The sequence below is a fragment of the Podarcis vaucheri genome (genome assembly GCF_965113315.1).
Source record: "Podarcis vaucheri genome assembly, chromosome: 13".
NCBI classification, from domain to species: Eukaryota; Metazoa; Chordata; class Lepidosauria; order Squamata; family Lacertidae; genus Podarcis; species Podarcis vaucheri.
In genome coordinates, this window is record NC_138751.1 from 17,005,547 (window position 1) to 17,027,458 (window position 21,912).

At 47.5% G+C, this 21,912-nt stretch overlaps 1 protein-coding gene and 1 long non-coding RNA gene across 2 annotated transcripts; one reads left to right on the top strand and one right to left on the bottom strand.

The window, feature by feature from the left end:
- Window positions 1-529: 529 nt before the first annotated feature.
- LOC309516140 lies at window positions 530-1,475 on the bottom strand. The gene is made up of 2 exons (XR_014212788.1): window positions 1,372-1,475; window positions 530-682 (listed from the first exon to the last, which is right to left on the bottom strand). It is a non-coding gene; the product is annotated as an uncharacterized lncRNA (long non-coding RNA).
- A 1,135-nt stretch (window positions 1,476-2,610) lies between these two features.
- Window positions 2,611-19,868, top strand: TBC1D10B (TBC1 domain family member 10B). The gene is made up of 9 exons (XM_082194629.1): window positions 2,611-3,657; window positions 9,103-9,202; window positions 9,321-9,428; window positions 9,574-9,680; window positions 10,266-10,380; window positions 11,715-11,780; window positions 14,622-14,811; window positions 15,338-15,492; window positions 16,496-19,868. The coding sequence occupies exons 1-9, from the start codon at window positions 2,786-2,788 to the stop codon at window positions 17,198-17,200; spliced, it is 2,418 nt and encodes an 805-aa protein (XP_082050755.1). The 5' UTR covers window positions 2,611-2,785; the 3' UTR covers window positions 17,201-19,868.
- Window positions 19,869-21,912: the final 2,044 nt, after the last annotated feature.

The window sequence follows — 21,912 nt, forward strand, 5'->3', positions numbered from 1 at the left end:
AAAGCACATGCTCTACCACTGAGCTACAGCCCTTCCCTTGAGCACACATGCCACCTGAAGACTCTGTAATTTACAGTGGCAAAGCCTGCCTGCAATTGGTGCAGCTTTTCCTAACAATGTGGAAATTGATACCATGGAATTCCTTCCTAGCACACAGCTGTTGAAAGGTAATGAAACTTGCCAGGGAAAAAGGATAAACTTTATAACTTGGTTAATGTAAATCTGTACATATCTAAAATCAGTCTGATTACAGTGGTACCTCAGGTTAAGTGCTTAATTCGATCTGGAGGTCCGTTCTTAACCTGAAACTCTTCTTAACCTGAAGCACCACGTTAGCTAATGGGGCCTCCTGCTGCCGCCACACCGCCACAGCACGATTTCTGTTCTCATCCTGAAGCAAAGTTCTTAACCCGAGGTACTATTTCTGGGTTAGCGGAGTCTGTAACCTGAAGTGAATGTAACCCGAGGTACCACTGTATATTAAAAATGGGTGGGAGGAGACCAACACTGATCTGTTTTTTTTTAAAAAAAATTATTTTGTTCGTCAGATAAGGTGGCCATGTGTCTTTCTTTGCAGAGGATAGTCCTCTGTTGGACTGCCTGCTCAAAATCTAGTTTAAATATAAAAGAAGCCCAAGAAGGGAGAAGAGGGTTCTTGAAGTTGCTCATGAACAGTTAGCACCTGAAGAACAAAGCACAGGTCACCTGGTCAGTCTTCCCCACTATGGTGAGATGCATCAGACATGTATTTAAATTATAAAACTTCCTAAGTTTGCATCTCTCTCTCTATAAAGTAGTATATGCAGATTTTTATGTAAATCTTTGCCTTCTTTTCATGATGCATTTCCTCTTTTTAAAGGAACTTGTAGGTGGCTACTTTCTATTCAGCTTAAAAAGGCTCCCAGCACAGATAAGACCTGGGAATCCTTGCCTCTAGCAAAAGGTAAAGGACCCCTGGACAGTTCAGTCTGGTCAAAGGTGACTTTGGGGTTGCTGCACTCATCTTGCTTTCTGGCTGAGGCGGTCGGCGTTTGTCCGCAGACGGCTTTCCAGGTCATGTGGCCAGCATGACTAAACCACTTCTGGCGCAACGGAACACCGTGACGGGAGCCAGAGCGCCTGGAAACATTGTTTACCTTCCCGTTGCAGTGGTACCTATTTATCTACTTGCACTGGCGTGCTTTTGAACTGCTAGGTTGGCAGGAGCTGGGACAGAGCACCCTGCCGTGAGGATTCAAACCGCCAACCTTCTGATCGGCAAGCCCAAGAGGCTCAGTGGTTTAGACCACAGCGCCACCCGCATCGTCTAGGACATTAGGGGTTGCCAACATTTTCAGACCCCAGGGCACATTTGGACTTTTGATCACTCACTTTGGATTTGGGTAAAAGTCAGATCCAGTGTAAAGGCTGAAAGAGAAAGTGGGAAAGGGTGTCTGTCACTTCCAGCTGCCTCCTTCAGCCCAATGTGCTTTTCCAAGGAATGCAGGCTCACCACAGGGGCAGCAATTCTCTTTTTGAAGTCAGCCCAAATCCATAACTATCCTGTCATTTCTTATGCAGTGAGGTATTTCGATGCACTTCCCCTCAAAACCAGCTTCAATCCGAATTAAGAAGCATAATGAGTGACCTCACTGCGTTTCAAGCCAGCACAGTGTGCACAACTATCACGTGAGTGCAAAGGATGCTGGGACTTTGGTCAAGTTCTTGACATAGCCGGTCGAGGCAGCATCTCTTGAAATTCTATTCCCTCCTTGCCTTTCAATTGACAATCTGGGCTCCAATCATAACCTTCGTAGCCCCATCAATCACTCTCTTCCCCGCCCCCACAATTCATTTCGTTCTTGGTCGTTGGCTCTGACTCTCGCCTGTCTAACTCAAATTTTAAATGTGACTGGCCTAGGGAAATGTCAATTAAAAATCGAAGCACCATTCCTATTGGCTACTCTGGTAACACCTCACAAGCCGACAAGAAAGGTCTCTTGCCTTTCGCTGGACTGGGCAACGTCAGAAACGTTCGCGCCCACATTTTCACATCCTGGAGTTCCATTGGTTCAGAATCACGCTACTCAAAAAAGCTGACACCTTCGGCTGCCGCTTTATTTGACAAGAGCCGCCGCTTTTACTTCCCCGTTAGCCGCCTATAAACATCACGTGCGTTCGTCTTTGCAGGGTTAATTTCCGCTCTCGCTGGTGATTGGACAATCCTTGCCGGTTCTTCTTCCTGTTGGCTGGTGGGCTCTTTAAGCACGCCTCTCCCCGCCCTTATCTTCGAATACTTTAGCCAGCTCTGTCCCGATTGGTTGAGCTTCGCCGGCCTCCCGGCTAAGAAAACGGATTTCTGGTTTTGTGTCCGTGTCTCTGATTGGCAAGTACTCCCCCGCCCTTCCTCATTTTGATCGACATCTCCTACTTCCCTTTAAGGATTGGCTGCGCACCATAGCCCGCCCTATTCGATTGGTTTGCCCTTCGAGAAGCCCCGCCCTCATCTCCAGGCCCTCCCCACCCCTTTCTGTTCCACTTGTGCTCCATTTCAGTGATTGGCTAAAGTCGTTTTCCTCCTTGACTCTCATTGGCTGAACTCCGGCCTAGGCTGTCTGGAGATGCGCGCGCAGCCTGGGGTGGTTGCCTCTCCTACTGCTGCTCCTACTACCAGGGCAGGGGGGAGCGCGAGGCTCTGTGCTTCCTCCTTCTCCTTCCCCACCCTCCCCTTACCACAGCTCAGGCTTTGGCTGGGTGACTAGGCCGCATTCCCCCCCCTGTTGGGGGGGAGGGGGCCATTGTTGTTATGGAGACTGGTTCTGGGGACCCCCCATCACCCCCACCGAGGTATAATGCTCCTCACTCAGTGCTCCATGCCCTCAAGAAGGTGAGCCCGGCTCCTGGGGCTGTAGGGGTGCCTGCAGACAACATGACAGCTTCACCCCTGGCAACAGACAATGCAGTAACAATGGAAGCCGTGGAAGCAGACCTGCCAACCAGCGCTACAACAGCAGCACCTTGCATTCCTACAGAAGCAGCTTTAACCAAGATCACCGTAGAGATGTCTCTCATGGCTGTGGCCAACGATAACGGGACCATGGCCTTTCCTGCACAGGTGGCATCGGATGCCGTCGTTACGGACGTGATTCCGGTGGGCGACAAATCTTCCGCAGAGACGGTACCTGTGACCAATTCGGTGGATCCTGTGCCAGCCGTAGCAACAGTAAATGGAATGTCGGTGATGTCGTCCGATGATGTTGGGATGGTGTCACCAGCTGTGGCTTTGCCTAAAGAGACCATGGTGAAATCTCTCCCAGTTCCACCAGAATCGCCCACAGTGGTAGTGGTAGCGCCTAGCCCTGTGACGCCTCCTGAGAAGACTTCACCGACCACTTCAGAGGGCTTGGCACCTCACGATCTCTCCACTCCACAACTGCCCCAGGACATGGGTTCCCAGTCCAGTCTCGGAACCCCGGCACCCAGGGCTCCTCCAGCTCCTGACACATTGAGCTACTTGGATTCTGTCAGTCTCATGTCAGGCACCATGGAGTCACTGCCCGGCTCTGGATTCCTTGATGATGCTAGCTCCATGGGTTCAGATTCTGAGATCAATGGATTGGCATACCGGAGGACCGACAAATATGGCTTCCTAGGGGGCAGCCAATATGTTGGTTCAATGTAAGTATTGGCACCAAGGTGATGAGTTTCCCATGCTGCGGGGAAGGGAGGGAGGGGAGATGTTAGTCTTTTATACAGGACAAACAAGTTCAGCAAGATATCCGGTGATGACCACAATTCCAACTCTGGCTAGGGTGCTGGGAAAAGAATATATGATGTTCTTCCCCTAGGGGGTGCAAGCTGTCATCTTGGAAAAGTTGGGTTGTGGGGAGAATCTAGGGATGAGAGGGATCCTTGCCTAGATTGGTACCCTGACAGCATAGGTATAACCTAAGGCATCACCCACAGATGCTCGTCCATCAGACTTTGTGAATGGTATCTCGCTAGTTTGGTGAGTGCTTGCTCTAATCTTTGACTTTTGGGGAATATGAGATTTTGGTTTTATTGGTTGACGTTTGGAACAGAATGTGCAGTCATTCCTCTTTAAGAAAAATCCTTATTTTCCCCCTCTAAACCTACTTCATCATCCTGTGCTTGGCATACAGCGAAGGAACAAAAAGCACATGAGTTTTTGAAAAGAGGTGAAATACATTGATTCTCCTCTAGGCAGGAGGACAGTGTGGAGTTCAGAGGCTTCCTGATGCTCTGTAAAACAGTTGTATGAATTGGGGTGGGCGGGCTGCTGATCATGACTGTTTTGGAACTGCCTTAATTGTCTTCCTAAACCCTAGAGCTATCTCTTCAGCATGATCCTTCAATTAGATCAAGTGACTCATTTCTCCATCCAAATATGACTTGGGATTTAATCTCTGCCCTTTCCACCATAACTCTGTTTTTTCTCTTCAGCTTGGATGCTGCCCTCATTGGTCTGAAATTCAAACCATCTCTCTGGATGTGTTGTTTCACTACATGCTCTTTTGTCTTGTGACTGACCACCTTTCTTTCGTGCATGCAAGTCAGTCTTTGTCCCAAACACGGGAAGTGGTGTTGTAACATTAGTCTCAGTAGTGTGAATTCAGACTATCACGGCTATTATATTTCAGTTGTGTATTACTCTATATCCCCCAAAACCTTGGTTTGCCTCTTACTCCAGTTGCCATCGCCTCTAAATGGCCATTCCATGCATTTGTGCTGTGGTGGGAGACAAAGTTGCTCAGGGAATTCACTGTCCCAGGATGTGAGCAGGTCAAAGGTTAGACATTTTCATATAGGATCTCTACATCTGTAGTTGCTAACTATAGCCAAAGGAAACAATCACCTGCTCACTTGTCAGTCTTCTAACAGCTAGGAGGGAATGAGATGATGAATTGACTGATTACTGCCCTGTTGCTTTCTGGCAGTGTTAGAAATTAGCCAGGCAGGCACCAGGCATGTTTTGCAACTGACATGGGCCCAGTTGCGACCACATGGAGATCTCTGGATGCCAGGTTGGCGACTGACATCTCCATCTGGCTGGCCCCTCCACCTTTCTTAAGCAGGTAAGCAGAACAGCTTCTTTATTGCATCTATATCTTGCCTTTTTCTCCAAGGAGTACATGGTTCACCCACCTCCGTCAATCCCTATAACAACCGTGTGAGGTAGTTAAGAGGCTGTGACTGGCCCTAGGTCACCTAGGAAGCTCCATGACTGAGTGGGGTTTTGAACCCTGATCTTCCAGGTCCTAGCCCAACATTCTTAACCACTACACTGCACTGGCTTCCGAGAGTGCTTCTGTTATTGGGCAGCTATATAAATTGAATAGGTAAATAAATATGGGGAAAGCAAAATGTCACTTGGGAAGGATATGAAATATTTCCCCTGAAGCTTGAATTTGTTTATTCTGTATTGTTTTATTTGATGTTTTAATATGCCGTAAACCACTTTGAGATTTTCTCTTTAAAATATAAAGTGGTGTAGAAATGAAATTAATAGTAATAATAATCATAAAGACTTCTTTGGGGGGGGGTTGGGAATGGTGCCTAGACATACCATTGTGGCAACTGCAACCCAGGTTTAAGATGCCATTTGGCGATTAGCTTATATATCTGAGTTTCTAACACCGCTTCCTTGCTCATCCTGGAGATGAGATGCAGGAATGGATGGACCACATTCAATTTGCCCTGTGTGCTCTTAATTGTCTTCAGACTCTCAATAAAGTGTATACAGCTATGGCTGTTGAAGAGATATTCTGGGAAGAGTGCTTGGCTTTTGTTTCCTTATTTTGAAGAGCACCATTCCCCCAGTCCTCAGTTACAAGCAGCTTCTTCTAAAAGCAGTTTGTCATCTACATGGGGCGAGGAAAGAAAGTGAATTAGTGCTCAGGTGATTTGTGCCGCGTGGACTGACCGATATGCTGTTGCTTTTGAAGAGCTTTTGAGCCGTTATCTATTGGAAGGTGTTTCCCCTCTTCCTCTCCATGCCAGTGTATCACTCTACCCAGACTTGTTGCCTGTTCTGGCCCTGAAAAGCTGGGAGATTCTGGGTGGCTTCAAAAGCTGACCTTTCAGGACCTGTAACTGTACAGCAGCGGTTGCCTGTGGCCTTCAGTCATGCAGTTAAGCACACTGGAAGTTTGTCTCACTACCCTGGATTCCTGAGCATAGTAATGCCAAGTGCCACTGACTGATGGATGTCTAGGGAGGTCCTTTAGCTCAAAGACTTACCTAGCCCCCTAATCAGGTGCCACTAAAGGGTGTGGAGGAGGAAGCACTGCCTCTCCCCGGTTGCCCTGGTTTCACATGGGAGTGTGGAATAGTGTGTATGGCATGTGGAACATTGTGTATGTGTGCATTTAGAAAGTGACGTACCTGTAAACAGCCACTAACACAGGATTTGGCAGCCACCCCTAATCCTAAGAATTTTAGTTTTCTTTTAAAGAGAAAGGAAGTCTGCTGAGCTCATGTTTGATGAGGAAAACCTCATCGGAGGCCAGCCCTCTTCTCCCCCGCTAGTTTTCAACATGGTATTAGACTTCCCACAAGCATCTGTTTGGCCACTATGAGAATAGGACGCTGAATTAGAGGAGCCTTTGGCCAGATCCTTTTTTACATAGCACCTAAGGCCCTTTGTTTCCAATAGCTGGCTGGTCAAATACCCCCAGAGGGCAAGGTGGTGCTGACAGCTTTCTCCCTATTGTTTGTCTCTAGCAATTGGAAGTATTCACTTTCTGAAGAAGGGGAGGCTTGGGGAGGTTCTGTTGTAAGCTGTAAATTTTCAGCAATGCGTTGGATCCATTTTTAAAGTCTTCTTACAAGATGCAAGGATGTGGCAGGAAGAAACAGTTCCCAGTTTTGCCCACAAGAAAAGTTAGATGCAAATTAAATATGAAAACTAGTTTATGCTGGCTGTCCTAATTTGCAGGATTTGATTTCAGTTGTGGAATGCCCTTTTTAGTTGATAGTTCTGACAAGTGCAAATTCCTAGTGGTTTTGCAGTCTGCTGACCGTCAGCTTGTTCGTCTGCAGAATATGAGTTCCTAACGAGGCATGTCTGTGTTAAGGATTAGTGGGGTGTTGTTTTGTTTCAGCTGGCGAATGCATGTAGGTGGCAGCAGCCTGGGGGGTTGCTTTCTTTGCTTGGCGGGTGTGGGACCAATTGCCTGAAGTTTCTCTTATTGGATGCGGATAAGCTGCTGTTCCTGCTCAGCCATCTGTACCACCTTCTGTCATCTTTTGGCCGATGCTGGAACCTGTAAGGAAAGCCAGTTATTGAGGAAGAACGACTGACAAAGTAAACAGTAGTCAATAGAAACAGAACTATGGGTTTCGGCAGCCAACAGGGTTAGAGCCGAAAAAAATGGAACCTGGGATATTGGGAGCTGAGCCGAGACAGTATTGAGGATTTGTTGTTTTGTGTTTGGTTTTCTTCCCTGCCTTATCCACATTGGTTAAAATATATCTCTTTTGATTTGTCTTAGGCTATGAAATGCAGGTTCCTCTAGCAAATTTTGGGGCGAAGTAGAGCTTTTGATTCATGGCTTGAGTACAGGGTGTGTAGGCAGCTCTGGTTCAAACTGCTGCTCAGCCACAACACTCCCCTGGGTGACCTTGGACAAGTCACTCACAAAATTCTGAAGATCAAATAAACCCCACATGTGCTGCTCTAAGTTCCGTGGAAGGAAGACCAGGATAGAAATGGGGCATAGGGATGATGGCTAAGCCCAGGGCTGCACCCACCCCAATCCGCTGTAGGAAGTGAGTGGAGGTTCCTGGCTTCTCTGCGCGTGGGCTAAAGCCTTATAGTGCTGGAGTCTTGTAGGTTGCCTTGCAGAGAAGTGGAGCCCCACAAAAGCACCAGCCACTGGTTTCCTCCGATGGGTGTGGCCGTGGGAGAAAACTGCTGTTCCTTCCTCACCAAACTCCTTCCCTGGCTTTTTTCAATTAAGCAGCCCCACCACTTCCTGTTTGGCAAACCACACTTCCTGTTTCTTGCTGGGTTCTGTTAAAAGGAGCCCTGCCCAGATCCTACTGTATGTTCGCCTTCCCTAAGGCCTCTTGACTGAAACTGATGCGGGGTAAGGGGTGGAAGCAAGTGAAATTAGCCTCACTCTTCTCGCCCTGCCAATAAAAGGACAAGCTTGACTTGTCTTTTTTTCCTTTCTTTTGTGTGTTTATATTTTGAAAATGTATTTTAAAAAAAGAGGACAAGTTTGAATTGCCTGTTGCTCCGCGGCCCAGCTAACTGTGAATCACATCATGACTAGCTGAAGGGCTTCTTACTTTCATTCATGCTTAACGGAGTTATCCCTGGATACTCTTTGAAGTTTTCTTTTGTGGGGGAGGAGCGAGGAAAGCTGAATACATTGTGAATCTTGCATGTGCTTGTAGTCATGTAGTACACAGTTGGTGAGCCCGGAGGCAGGAATGGATAGTGGGAAACCACAGACGCTCTGACTGGAATCTTACCCTGTAACATTTTCTCAGGTTACGCAGGAGGAAGCTGCTCCATTTCTCAATGCCCTCCCACAATCTCCTTGGTGGCCACAAACCAAGAGCAATGAGTTTGACGGAACGAAAGCTCAGTCTAGGATTTTCCCATGTGTTGAGTAGAAATTACAAAGATGGTATGTTCAGGGTAGCAAGTAGAGAGGGTGGCTGGCTCAGAAAGTGTTTGTTACCTGCCTGGAGGGCTTGTCCTGCCTATCCCTTTTCCTAGAAGGGTCTGGAAGAGGTGGACTCGCAGGGACCATGAAGCTGGGGAGCAAGAGAAGGACACTGGGCTGGGGGAGTTTGGTGCTGTCCCAGTGGTCCCACCTCCCCAGTGCAGCTGAATAATTTGCATTTTTCAAAAAAGGAATTTGTAGTTGTGTCCTTTTGAAAGCTCAGAAGCTGGCCAAGAGGCTGAGGGTACCAGTATATTGCATAGCCCTTTAGCCCTTTCCATGAATGTTGTGTACTTCTTGCAAAATGAGCATAATAGGCATGTATGAAACTCACTTGGCACTGAGTAGAACTGACAACCTTTTTCTCCTTAGCTCAGTATCTGCTTCCTTATCCTTTCTTCTTCTTCTTCTTCTTTCCCTGAAGTGAAAGTGCCATCCCAGTGGACGTGGCCAGGCAGAGGGAACTCAAATGGCTGGACATGTTTTCCCACTGGGACAAATGGCTGTCACGCAGATTCCAAAAGGTAAGCAGAGATCAGCTTCTGAGTACCACCTTCCCGACTGTGTAGAGGGAAAGACTCCAACTGGGATCTGAGCTTTCCTTTCTTACTGAATTTTTTAATTCCTCCATCACATTTGCAGGTTAAATTGCGCTGCCGGAAGGGGATCCCTTCTTCTCTCCGTGCCAAAGCATGGCAACTTCTCTCAAACAGCAAGGAGCTTCTGGATCAAAATCCAGGGAAATTTGAGGTATTTCCATGTACCTTGTCTTGGCTGCTGTGCTGATGGGAGGGTGACGTCAGGCTCTCTTTTGGGAAAAGAAGAGAGAACAAGTTTTCAGGCTTTCTCCCTCTCCAATTTGTTTTGTTTTGTTTCTTGTCTGCTTTTTTCTTAGGAATTGGAACGCCAGCCTGGAGATCCCAAATGGCTAGATGTGATTGAAAAAGACCTACACAGGCAATTCCCTTTCCACGAGATGTTTGCAGCTCGGGGAGGCCACGGGTGAGAGAACAGAAGATGGGTGGCAGGGAATGGTTTTGCTACAGTGGCCAAAAGGAGTGTCATCTAGGGTTGGGAGGTCTCCATGCTTCTCTTGTGCACCTCCAACTCTTAGGATTGCGCTTCCTCCCCATGTACTTGAACAATTTGCCCTCTAAGGAGCCTTAGAGGTATTGCTTCATCCCTTCCTCTCCAGCTCCCTGTGCTGGGTGCGGATGATGGGAGTTGTAGCCCACCAGGTTGGGAAAGACTGTCAGCACTCACTCAGGTTCCAGCATTCTTCCTTCTCCTGCATCCCTTCCATCTCCCACCAGAAGTAGCACAGCCCATTGGTGGTCAGACACTCATGTCTCCCACTCTCTTTTGCCTGTCCCAGGAGCATTATAGCCTGTGCTTTCCATTGGAGGTCCAGCCCTTATTTGCGGCCTAGTCTTGAGTTAGCAGTGGCACTGCCTAGAGGCCAAAGACCTACGTCACACCTTCCAATCCTTCCCTGAGCCTGCTGGGTCCCATTTTGAATCTGATGCCCCTTCAAGGCTAGGAGAGAGGTTCTGGATCCCTGGTCCTCACCCTTCTCTTCCGTCGCAGGCAGCAGGACCTCTACCGCATTCTGAAGGCCTACACCATCTACCGGCCAGAAGAAGGCTACTGCCAGGCACAGGCACCCGTGGCCGCGGTTTTGCTGATGCATATGCCTGCAGAGGTGAGGAGCTCCTTCATGACACTGTGTGGCAGAGGGAGGGACAGCGGACACCTTGAGAATGTGGGTTCTCTGAAAAAGAAAAGGATGGGATGTGGTGGATGAGGTTTGGGAGGAGCCGAAGTTTGTATATGCTGGGGAGAATCTTCAGCAGGGTAAGTGGGAGAGTAGAGAGCATCCTGACTCCAAAACTCTTGGGGTCTTGGTGTTGGTAAGGAGTGGGTCTCTTACACCAGGCCTACCCAGTGGTTCCTTCTCTGCTAGAAACTGTTCTTTGTGCTGCTGAGGCAGAGGGCAGGGGAGCCGGCACCTTGCTCCATGCTCTCAAGAGACACCTAAGAAGAGCCCTGCTGGGTCAGACCAGAGGCTTGTCTGGCCCAGAATGCTGTTCTCAGCTGCAGCCTTTTTTTCTATATGACACTGAGCATGTGTAGTGGGCTTGTTTGTTAAATTGATTATTACATCCAGATCCCTTCTTTTCCCCAAGGAGCACAAGCTGATGGGCAGGCTTCCTCCCACTCCTCATTTTATCCTCACAACAAGTAGGCTAGGCCGAGAGCTGATGACGGCCAGGCCGAGGTCACCCGGCTGAGTGGGGATTTGAACCCTGGACTCCCAGGTTCTTGCCCAGCATTTTAATCACCAAACCAAACAGATGTCTCAGAGCCTCCAAACTCAAACTCTAGTCTTGCAGCAATCTTTATGACTGCGCACAGGCCCTCAAGGCATGTCTACCAGGAGATAAGGGTCTGTTGGGCACTCTCTCAACCCCACCCCCCTCTGGCAACCTGCCACTTTTCGGCCCTGTTACTTAGGCCAGTTGTCAACACCCTTACATTGCCCAAAGTAGAAATATAGCCATGGTATTTCAGCAGAATTTATAAGGCCCACAGCAATCCATCGGTCGTGCCTTGTTTATTCATCTCCAGTGGAAGTCAAGGGCTGCAGCTCAGCAGCTGAGCACCTGCTTTGCATGCAGAAGGTCGCAGGTTGAATCCTTGACTCCTCAAGGTAGGCCTGGGAAATACTCCCTTCCTGCAGCCATGCAGAGCCACTGCCGGTCAGCGTAGATAATGCTGTGCGACCCAATATAATGCGGCTTCCTTTGTTCTTCTTTTTGGACGTTGGTTGCTTGTGTGCCACCTGCACAGTACTGCAAAGGATATATGGCAGCCAGAACAGAGGAGGTAACTCTCTGGGCTGTCCTTCCTGAATGCACTAGTAGGGGTTTATTGCATGCAATTGGGCAGTGAACTAGTGGAAGGACTGCCTTAGCCTGGAGGGTATGACTGCCCAGATTATCAGTGTTGAGAGTTTCTGTTTCTCTGTCTCTTCAGCAAGCTTTCTGGTGCCTGGTGCAAATCTGTGAGAAATACCTCCCTGGCTATTACAGCGCTGGACTGGTGAGTACGGCTGTGGTCCTGTGAAGAAGGGCAGTAGGCCCTGGGCATTTCCACAGGGCTTCTTTACGGGGAAATGTCTTCTGCACTCTTCAAAAAACACACACTAATGAATAGACATTTCCACCCACTACTACTTCACTGGAATGTCTATGCTTAGCAGTGTCCTGCAAGAACCGCCCAGTATCTTCCTGTTCTCTACTTTTCTGGAGAGGAATGAGACTTGCCCTCCTGGAAAAGGACGGGAGGCTTGTAGTCTGGTAACATGCAGCAGCAGCAGGGACACACATAATTATACACCTGCCTGCTCTTTCCTCACTTTCATTTCCCTGTTAGGGCCAGTTTATCGGACTAGCTTTTTAAGGGTTTGTTTTCCAACCTGTTTCACTTCTCCCTTCATCCTTCCTCCTGTCAAACCTGGAACTTGCCCTCCCACCCCCTGCCACCACGGATGACTGGTCCGGAGAGTGAGCTCACCTTGGGCTCAAGTTGCCGACTTCTTTTCCCCGCCCATTATAATGGGCTGAATTATAATTATAACTGGGCAGCGAGCGCCATTTTAGAAGAGGTGTTCCCTTCAGTGGTGGAAATACGACTTCTCTGATCTTGCCTGTCGTGATGCGTGTGCATCCTCTCAAAACAAAGGAAAGATGCCCTTTCCCCTTTGGAACTTTTTATTATTATTATTATTCAGCTGCGTATATATGCAGGGATAGTTGCTTTTTAAAAATGTGTGCAATTAAGCGACACATTTCTTTAAACCAGGTGACTGCTTAAAAGTGGGCCCACAGTGGAAAAAATATCAGGGTGACAGAGCGTTAAAAGTGAATTAAATCATATGAACAACAGAGCTAAAGAGGAATCAGTGGCTAACTGTATGTCTTGAGTCTTTCGTTACCCCATCCCACTAGAGCAGGGGTGACTAACCCCAGGCGCTCTAGCTTGCTGTTGGACTACATCTCCCATCTCTCCTGACCATTGGCCATGTTGACTGGTGCTGATGGGAACTGGATCTCCAGCAGCATCTTGGGGGGGGGAGGGCACAGATTTCCCATCCCTGTTTTATATGGACAGAGACTGTGCTTTTAAACAACTGCCAAGCAGGCAAAAATCAACAGGTGAAGGGCCCTGGCTTGGTGGTAGAACACCTGCTTTGCTAACAGAAGGTCCCAGGTATAATCCCCTGGTATCTCCAGGTGGGGCTGGGAGGGACCCCTGCTTGAATCCTGGCAACCTACTGTAGGCAGTACTAAGCCAGATGGGCTCAGTTAAAGGCAGATTCCTATGTTTGTTTCATGCTGGGGGAATCTTTATTTCTGCCTTATATACAGCCATTAGTCACATAACCTTTATCCATTAAAAATATGGCAATTCTTCTAGCTCCATGCAGCCTTAAGCTGTGGTCCATGGGACCACTTCAGGCCTGCCTAGTTACTGTCTCTGACTTTCCTGTCCCTCTGTACTTCTCTGCTGCTTTCAGACCTGATAACTACTTTCAGGGTCTGAAATCAGGCTTCTCAGGCTGCTTTTTGGCTTCTCTGTTCTCCCATGTGTGTTGAATCAAAGGTGAACTGTTCCAGAAGCTCTGCAGACACCATCTTGGTAGTCAAGATAATCCTGCAAATAATTGGTAGTTGTTGTAGCAGCAGCAGTGAGGTCATATACGTATATATTCATTTGCTTTGATACAGGCTAATTGGCTTCATCTGTGGGCTTGGGGTTCTGGGCTCTGAGCCCAGAAAGGGGAAGTATCTGAGATTTTGGTATTTGCCATGATAGAATCACAATGGGAAGTCATGGCCAGAGTGACAAATGCTGCTTTGTGTATAAAAGTTGTATAAACCTTTGCTTGAAAGTGGACAAGCCATCTCCTTCCTGCCATGTCTGCATCTGTAAAGGCTGGGAGACCTTGCTAGCTGATTTGCTGAAGTCTACACCTTTCTTTTAATAAAGTACTCTGGGATCTTTTACATCCTTCTTTGGTATTCCTCGGGGTGGATTTGATTTAAATCAAATTGATTTAAATCATGATTTAAATCACTAGTCAGTAAGATTTGATTTAAATCACTAGTTAGTAAGACTTGGTTTAAATCATTTATTTATTTATTTTTACAGAAAGACTCATTCTTGCTGGTATGATCTTAATATTTACAACCAGATGAAGGTTTCATTTTTGGAATAATAAATTTTCAGAGTAGTTTTTACAATTCTATCAAAAATTACTGATTTGGTTATACTATTAGAAATACGTTGACAGATAATTATGAAATCATTGTGAGGTTTAATAAGTTAACTGTTTATATTTGGACAACTTTTCTGCTGTACTTTATTGGAAGGAGAAAATCATTTCCTTAATAACAATTTAAACACTTTTTTTAAACTAAACAATAACATTATAGCATAAGTATCCATGTTTGTTAACTGATGTGGTTAAACGGGTTTTTTTTTAAACACCTTAGACTGAGTTTTAGCATGCATGAAAAACTTAAAACAAATCCTTATTTCCTGATGAATAGCCTTTGGACTATAATGTAACTTAAATAGAAAACTATCTTTAGAAGGATTTTTCCTCCAAAAGCAATTTATTTTAAAAATACAATTTAAATAAATTTAAATTTTAAAAATACAATTTAAATAAAAAACCCCCATGATTTTCAATGATTTTTATCCACCTTGGTATTCCTGCACCCAACCACTCCCACAAGCCCTCCTTTGTGCTGGTGCAGCAGGATACAATGAAAAGGAGAAAGGTGAAAGTAGTGGGGAGGGGAAATACAGGGTTGGTGATTCCCCTTCCTCCCAGTGCTCCTCTCATCCCAGAGGTTTCTTGTGTTTCCTGCGCAGGAGGCGATTCAGCTGGACGGGGAGATCTTCTTTGCCCTGCTGCGCCGAGCGTCTCCCATTGCCTACCGCCACCTGAAAAGGTACAAGGTTGACCCCATCTTGTACATGACGGAGTGGTTCATGTGCATCTTCTCCCGGACCTTGCCCTGGTGCTCTGTGCTGCGCGTCTGGGACATGTTCTTCTGTGAAGGTGAGGCTCCTTCCTTGGTCCCCACTCCCTTTCTCTCTGCCAGGCCTTGGGTGTCTTGATTACGTAGTGTCTGCATCCCACCCACCCACCCCCCTTACGCCGATCCAATCAGGAGGGAAAGATACAAGAACAACGGCACTTTCTGCTATAAATTGGATCCTATCCTTTGGCTTTTCTTTTGAACTGCCTTTCCATCACTGAATCAGAAGGGTGACTCCTGAGCCCTTGCTTGCTTGGTTGTTACAAACTCCACTTGTGTAGTCTCCTTTTTTAAAAAGCTTATCCCCATCTCGCAGAGGATGATGGGATTCCTGGCCTCATACAACAGGCATCCCCAAACACAGCCCTCCAGATGTTTTGGGACTACAACTCCCATCATCCCTAGCTAACAGGACCAGTGGTCAGGGATGATGGGAATTGTAGTCCCAAAACATCTGGAGGGCTGAGTTTGGGGGTGCCTGTCATACGATGTGTCAAGCTCCTTCCTGCTCCCAACCCCTGAGTGATCCTTCTCTCCCACTTGCAGGGGTGAAGATAATCTTCCGTGTGGGCCTAGTGCTGCTCCGGAACACGCTGGGCTCAGTAGACAAGCTGCGCTCCTGCCAAGGCATGTACGAGACGATGGAGAAACTAAGGAACCTGCCTGTTGATACCATGCAAGAGAACTTCCTTGTCCAGGAGGTGAGAAACAGGTCGTAAGGGCAGAGTTCTAAGTGGGGAACAAGGAGCCTTGGATTCTGCACCAAGGATGAGTTACTGCATGATATCCGTCAGGCAGAAAGCCAGTTGGGAAAGTAGTCAGGATGCACAGGGCAGGGGAAGGCAGAAGGCAGATTGGGGTCAATTGTTTGATTTCTAGATGATCTGCAAATCGGCCCTCCTCTGGTGTAGAGAATGCAAATTATCAAAGGGATATCAGATTTAAAGAAGGGACAATCCACAGTGTCCATATTTATTCAAATAAACATGAACTGAAGATACAAATGCACTCAAAATCCTAAAGTAAGATAATTGAGGAAGGGAGCTTAAATGAGCTAATAAAAGTAGACTTGGTGGAAAGTGCTTTAAGAAATCTGCTAATCACATGCTTCCAGTGACAAATTACATGGAGTTCAGGTATTTGGGAGGGTGGGAAGGCTGCTTGTCCCTCAACTTTTAAAATGGTTTTGATTTTATTTTTTTCATACAACCAAAATCTGCCTGAGCAGGCTGTGAGTTGGGAGTGGAGGAAGGGCAAACGGGGAGGTTCTGCCTAACCCTTCCCCTTCATGTTTGTCAGCATCTAATCGCCCTCCACCAGGCCCTTTTTTGCCTGCACGTGGGTAAAGTCCCGGATCCTGGTATTCCCCCAAATGCAAATTATAAGGTGGCATGGCGGAAGTTGATTGGACCATAGCGGAATAGGTTAAGCAGCCTTCCCCTGCTTGCCCAGGCTGATTTGAAAGTGAGAGAGAGAGAAACCACAGAGGGAAGAAACCAGGAACTCCACATGGCAGGTGGTTTCCATTGCAGCTGTGACGTAGCCTTGCCCAGGCACTGCCTTTGTTTTGTGTGGACCGGGAGATGTTACACATACAAGGGGGCTGCTGAGACAGGGGTGGAAGTGTGGCGGATATTGGTGAAAGATGCCACATGGCTATTCCTCTTGCGCTTGCTTTTGTCCCGTCCCCCCCACCTTGCCCAGGTGATTAACCTCCCGGTGACAGAAGCCCTTGTGGAGCGGGAGAACGCCACGCAGCTGAAGAAATGGCGGGAGACGCGGGGAGAGCTGCAGTACAAGCCCTCCCGCCGGTTGCATGGCTCGCGGGCCATCCACGAGGAAAGCTACCGCATGAACCCACCCTTGAGCGCCAGCGCCAGCCTTTTGAGCCTCACCGGCCTGAGGCAGAGGGTTGCCATTGGCAGTACCGGCGGCCCTTCCTTCTCCCCAGCGCACACGGTGGGCTCCTTGGCTGTGTCGGCTGTCCCCACTCCGGCTCCTCCCGCCGCCCAGAGCCAGGTGGTGGTGTCCGAAGGCCTCCACCCGGCCTTGCCGTCCCCGACCGGAAACAACATGCCGCTCGGTGGGCCCCCCAGGAAAGCGGGGGGCAGCAGCAAGGAGGAGAGGCGGAAAGAGAAGGAGCGTGAGAGGCAGGAGAAGCTGGAGAAGGAGCGGCAGAAGCAGGAGAAGGAGCGCGAGCGGAAGCTGCAGAAGGAGCGGGAGAAGCAGGAGAAGGAGCGGGAGAAGAAGCAGCAGAGGGAGCGAGCCAAAGAGGAGGCCAAGCTAAAGAAGGAGAGGAAGTTGTCGCTGAGGAAAAAGGAACCCAAGTCAGCCCCTCCGCCGCCCGCTGAGGAGGGGAAGGAGGGGGGATCCTCAGGGGCGTCCGTGGTACAAAGCACACACTTTTGAGTAGGGCTGGGGGGCCACACGGGCCCCGACGACTCCCTCCCGTCAGCCAAGGACCAAGGTGGTGGCTGCCACCCAGAGACTTGTTGTGGTAGGGGGACCCAGAGGGCAGGAGGAGCTGTGCCAAGGCGAGGGATAGCTGCCATGCACTGAACCACACAACTTAGGGCCGCGGTTGGGTAGTGGAATACTTAACGGAGGTCCATGTTTTTACCTCCCTTTGCGTGCCTGAGGTGGATGTGGCTCCCTTCCCCCTCCCCTTCCCCTCTCGTTAATGAATAGGGCCAAAACAAGATGGCGGCTGTGCTCTGCGTGGCTACGGAAAATGGCCGCCCACTGCTGTTTTTGTCGCAGCCGACAGGAGCAGCTGCATCACTCTGCTCCCCTACCAAAAGGTTGGGAATCTTAACCTAGGAGGTAACCGTATTAATAATAATAACTCCTGACATCCCAATTTCAAGTACTGTATATAGAATCCTCTCTCCTTAAAGCTATTTAACCACTCCAGGCTTACAAACACCACCTCCAGAGAGGCTGGTTTCGAGAACAAGGTATTGTCTTCCCGCCAATATATTAACAAATGTTTCTTCCATTGTGGGTTGGCCCTCATAACATTGCTATATATATATTTCCCTCGGCTCCACCCCAGACCTGACTTTCTCCCATATAAGAAATCCCTCCTTCCTTTGGCTACCTGGCCCCCATGCATGGTTACCCACAGGCTACGATAGTTGCCTTATTTGCTGGCGGTGTCTCTGTTCTTTGAAAGCTGCATGGCAGCCTGAAATCTAATCATGGTGGCTTTAGCCAACATGGACCTGCAGCAAAGAGGAAAGCTGAACCTGTTGGATTGCTCCCTCGCATACCGTGAATTGAGACAGGAAGCCTTTCTGTGAATGTGAGTCTGAGTGTGTGTATGTGTACGTGTATTGGGGGTGGGGAGCTGGCTGCCCTGCTACCCAGAAACTCAGCCATTTGGCTGCTCCTATGCAAAGATTTCTTAGCAGTGGTCAGGAAAAAAAAAGTTGGTGCCTATATGTGTCTGTTGAGATTTCTTGAGCAGAAAGGAGAAAAGAGATTGGAGATTCCCCCTTCCCCCTTTGGTGATATGCACTTGAGAAAGGTTTTTGGTCTTCAGCAATTTCTTGTCCTTCAGTATTTATCTTCTGGCACAAACATTCCTGTTTGCTGCCCCCAGACAGTGAGGGAGGCAGCCAGGTTTCTAGGGAGCTTCTGCCAACAAGGTGTGTGTGGGGGGGGGGGGGGGACTGTGTTGTACACTGTTCCTCTCCAAGCACCGGTACCCATATCAGTCCTTTTACAACATATTTGGAAATATTTGCCCTTGTTTTATTAGCATACACCCAGCACCAGTCATTTGCTGGATACAAAGGACGCGTCTCCACAATACATTTAAGCCAGTGGACCATTAGTTTTGACTTCTCCGGGCTCTCTTGAAGAGCCCTTTCCCAAGTTCCCAGGTGTTTGGTATGAAAACTCCCATGATCCCCTGCCCAGCATGGCAGTCAGAGGCGGTACAATACCCTAGCATTTATTGAGAGACCAGCAGCAGGAAGAAGGCTGGCCTAGGGTCAGGTAAAGGAATTGTCATTTGGGGAACAGGCTGAGAATGCTTTAATATTTTGAACCCCCACAGTCCCTTCATAAAATTCGAGGCACGGCGGTTTAAAACAGGTTTTTAAATGCTTTTAGTTTGTTAATATAGTACATGCCCTCAAGTTGCATGCTTTATTCCTCTGTCCCTCAGCGGAAAGCAAATTGGTTCCTTTAAAATACTGTAACTCGAATAATTTTTCTTGATGTGTTTTCGTTATGCAACCACAAACCCTTTTAACGTTCCTACACACTGGCATTAGCTAGCTAGGCCTTCCTTTGATAGCAGTGCAGAATGCAGCCGGTCAGATCCTTGGCTTTTATTCCACGCAGCTTAGCGAGACCTGGGATGCTGATATCTACAGTACCTTAGCAGAGCCTGGGTGGGTCAGAATTTTAGAAATGTTGTGGGAAGAAGGGTCTCTGCAACAGGGAGAGAGAACTCTTGCTGCCTTGGAGGTCAGGCTGGGTTAGAAGTGGACTGAATTGATTTGGGCAACTTTGGACTTGTGCATCTTCATAACTCTCCCTGTTGCCCCTTCTGCTTTCACCTTCTGCAGCATCGCTCTCCGCCTTAGGTCACATTTCTCGAAAATCATGAAGCTGTTTCAGAATCTTGCTTCCCAGAACACGCCTGCCCTAAATGGCAGCTTCTAGACTCCACGATCCCATCTACGAGCCAGCGAAAAAGCTCCATAAGTCCATCCTCATTTCTGTATATAACTTTTCTCTATAACACATATATTATATATATGTTTCAGTATTGTAATTATGTATACAGAACCTTGAGGTTATTATTTTTTTGACCTTGTGCTCTTATTTAATGGGACAGACACTGGAAAAATTAGGAATTCATTTTCTCCCCTTGCCTTTTAATTTTTTATTAGTTTTTTTTTTTACCACTACTGCTAATCAGGAAGAGAAGAAAATTGGAAGTTTACAGCTGACATCTCTTTAATGTCCTCCTTGTTAATAATGTCTTTTTGTTCGTGCCTCGTTCTTACTGGATTCCCCCCCCCATTGCTTTGTTTAAAAATGTTAACAAAACAAAATGACAGTCCAGTTTGTCAAGCGTCTGCATTGATTTTTGATGGTTTGGGCTGTCTTCGGTGGGATTAGAGTATCTGCATCCTTGGAGTAGGGGAAAGTTTTCTTTGCTGAAGGGTACACACAGTGTGCGGGTGCTACCTGTGAATCTGATTTAATTCCTGCCTAAACACAGAGCTTCACATTTATCTCTGCTGAAATTTCATTCTGTGAGTTTTGGCCCAAGTCTCCTTCCAATCAAGATAATCTCTGTCTTCTAAGGCATTGGTTATCTCTTGCAGTTTGGTGTCATCTGCAGATTTAATGAGTACCTCCCCCCACCCCAGCCTTCATCAAATCATTTATTGTTGAACAACACTTAATTGTTCACTGTATAGCACCCAGCTTGTCACTTTGGCTCCATCTGAACTATACGTTTAAAGCAGTGCCATACAGCTTTAAAAAATCGTGTCTTCCTCACAGAGAATTCTGGAACATGTAGTCTGTTAAGGATGCTGAGAATTTTTAAGAGGTCCCTATTCCCCTCACAGAGCTACCATTCCCACAGTGGTTTAATGACCAACCCCTTTTCCCAGGGGACTCTGGGAATTGTAGCTCTGTGAGGGGAATAGGGGTCTTCTAACAACTCTCAATACGCTGAACAAACTACAGGATCCTTTGAGGAGAAGAGAGGACTCTTTGAAGTGAGATCACCATAGTACTTAAAAGATAAATGCAGATAGGACATTTTCTCTTTAAGGTTGACCAGGAGCCACTGATGAGCACTCCTTAGCTGCAATTCCTCACTAGCTACAACTCTTACATCATGGTAGCTCCATCTAGCCCACATTTAACTAGTTTGCCAACATGAATTATGTAGGGGGACCTTGATCAGGGAAGAGGAATCTTCAGATGTTGTTGGATTCCAGCTCTCATCAGCTCCACTTTGCACTGTCCACAGTAAGGGATGATGGGAAGATTTATTCCAGCATCAGCTGCCAGGTCAAATATTCTCTGTCCCAAAACTCTGTGACTTTTGATGTCCCTCTCAATTCTGCCATGATTGGGGAAGGCTGTTGGTAGTTTTAAGATCAATATGTTTGGCACATTGCAACCTTTCTCCAAGAAACTTATGGGTGACATACTTGGGGCAGTCTGGCATAATAGGTGGGACTGAGACAGAGCTTGGACAATGGTTACTTTAGTGGACTTCATGGTGGAATGGAGAATTGAATACTGTCCCCCTTTGTTGGGAACAAAGATCCTTTTAGGTTTTAAAGTTGTGCTGGAGGAATGATTTTATGATGAGTCTTGTAGGCAACTACCTGGAAATCATTGATAAGTGTGTGTGTGTGTTATGGTGGGTTGGGGAAGATGACGCCATTGGAAGGACCATAGTTTAGAGGTAGAGGCACACTTTGTGTTCAGAAGAGCCCGTCTCTCCCAGTTAACAGGATCTCTTTACAGTTAATCTGAGGGAAACTTCTGCTTGCGGCCTCTGCTGAGCCACCACTCTCCAGGCAATCCTGGCTTTGATAGCAGTCAACTTTTAGGCCAGACATGATGGATACCTGCTGCTTCATTTTTATTGTTACTTTACCATATCACGATAGTGCTGTTGTGGCACTGCATCCTTAATGCTAAGGCAAGGGTCCTGACCATAGCTGTCAACCTTCCCTTTTTTTGCAGGAAATTCCCTTATTCCAGCGCCGTTTCCTGGATTGTTAGATATCCCGGATTGTTAGATATCCCATAGACCTTTCCTGGGACAGGTGAGGCTGCTGATCCCTTATTTTCAAATCTGAAAGTTGACAGCTATGGTCCTGACCCACCAGTCAAAGACCAGAGAGAAGGCCAATGCTGTTTTCATCACACCACTGAATGCATGGGCTGGACCAAATAATGGCAAAGAAGCCAAGCTTTCACTTTGGGGAATGGTTTTGATTCCACACTCAGGAGGTTGGCACAGCTGAAGACTCCACCCACAATAAGCGCTCACCAAAATATACCGTTACTGAGCTCAACCTCCTTTCTCACTATATCAGCTACTATGATAAACAAAACAATTCTCAAGG

Excerpts from the sequence above, each read along its gene's own strand:
- TBC1D10B (XM_082194629.1), top strand. The coding sequence starts at position 2,786 with ATGGAGACTGGTTCTGGGGACCCCCCATCACCCCCACCGAGGTATAAT. Across the intron at positions 3,658-9,102 it reads AGCCAATATGTTGGTTCAAT|TGAAAGTGCCATCCCAGTGG; the intron begins GTAAGTATTGGC and ends CTTTCCCTGAAG. Across the intron at positions 15,493-16,495 it reads AGAACTTCCTTGTCCAGGAG|GTGATTAACCTCCCGGTGAC; the intron begins GTGAGAAACAGG and ends CACCTTGCCCAG.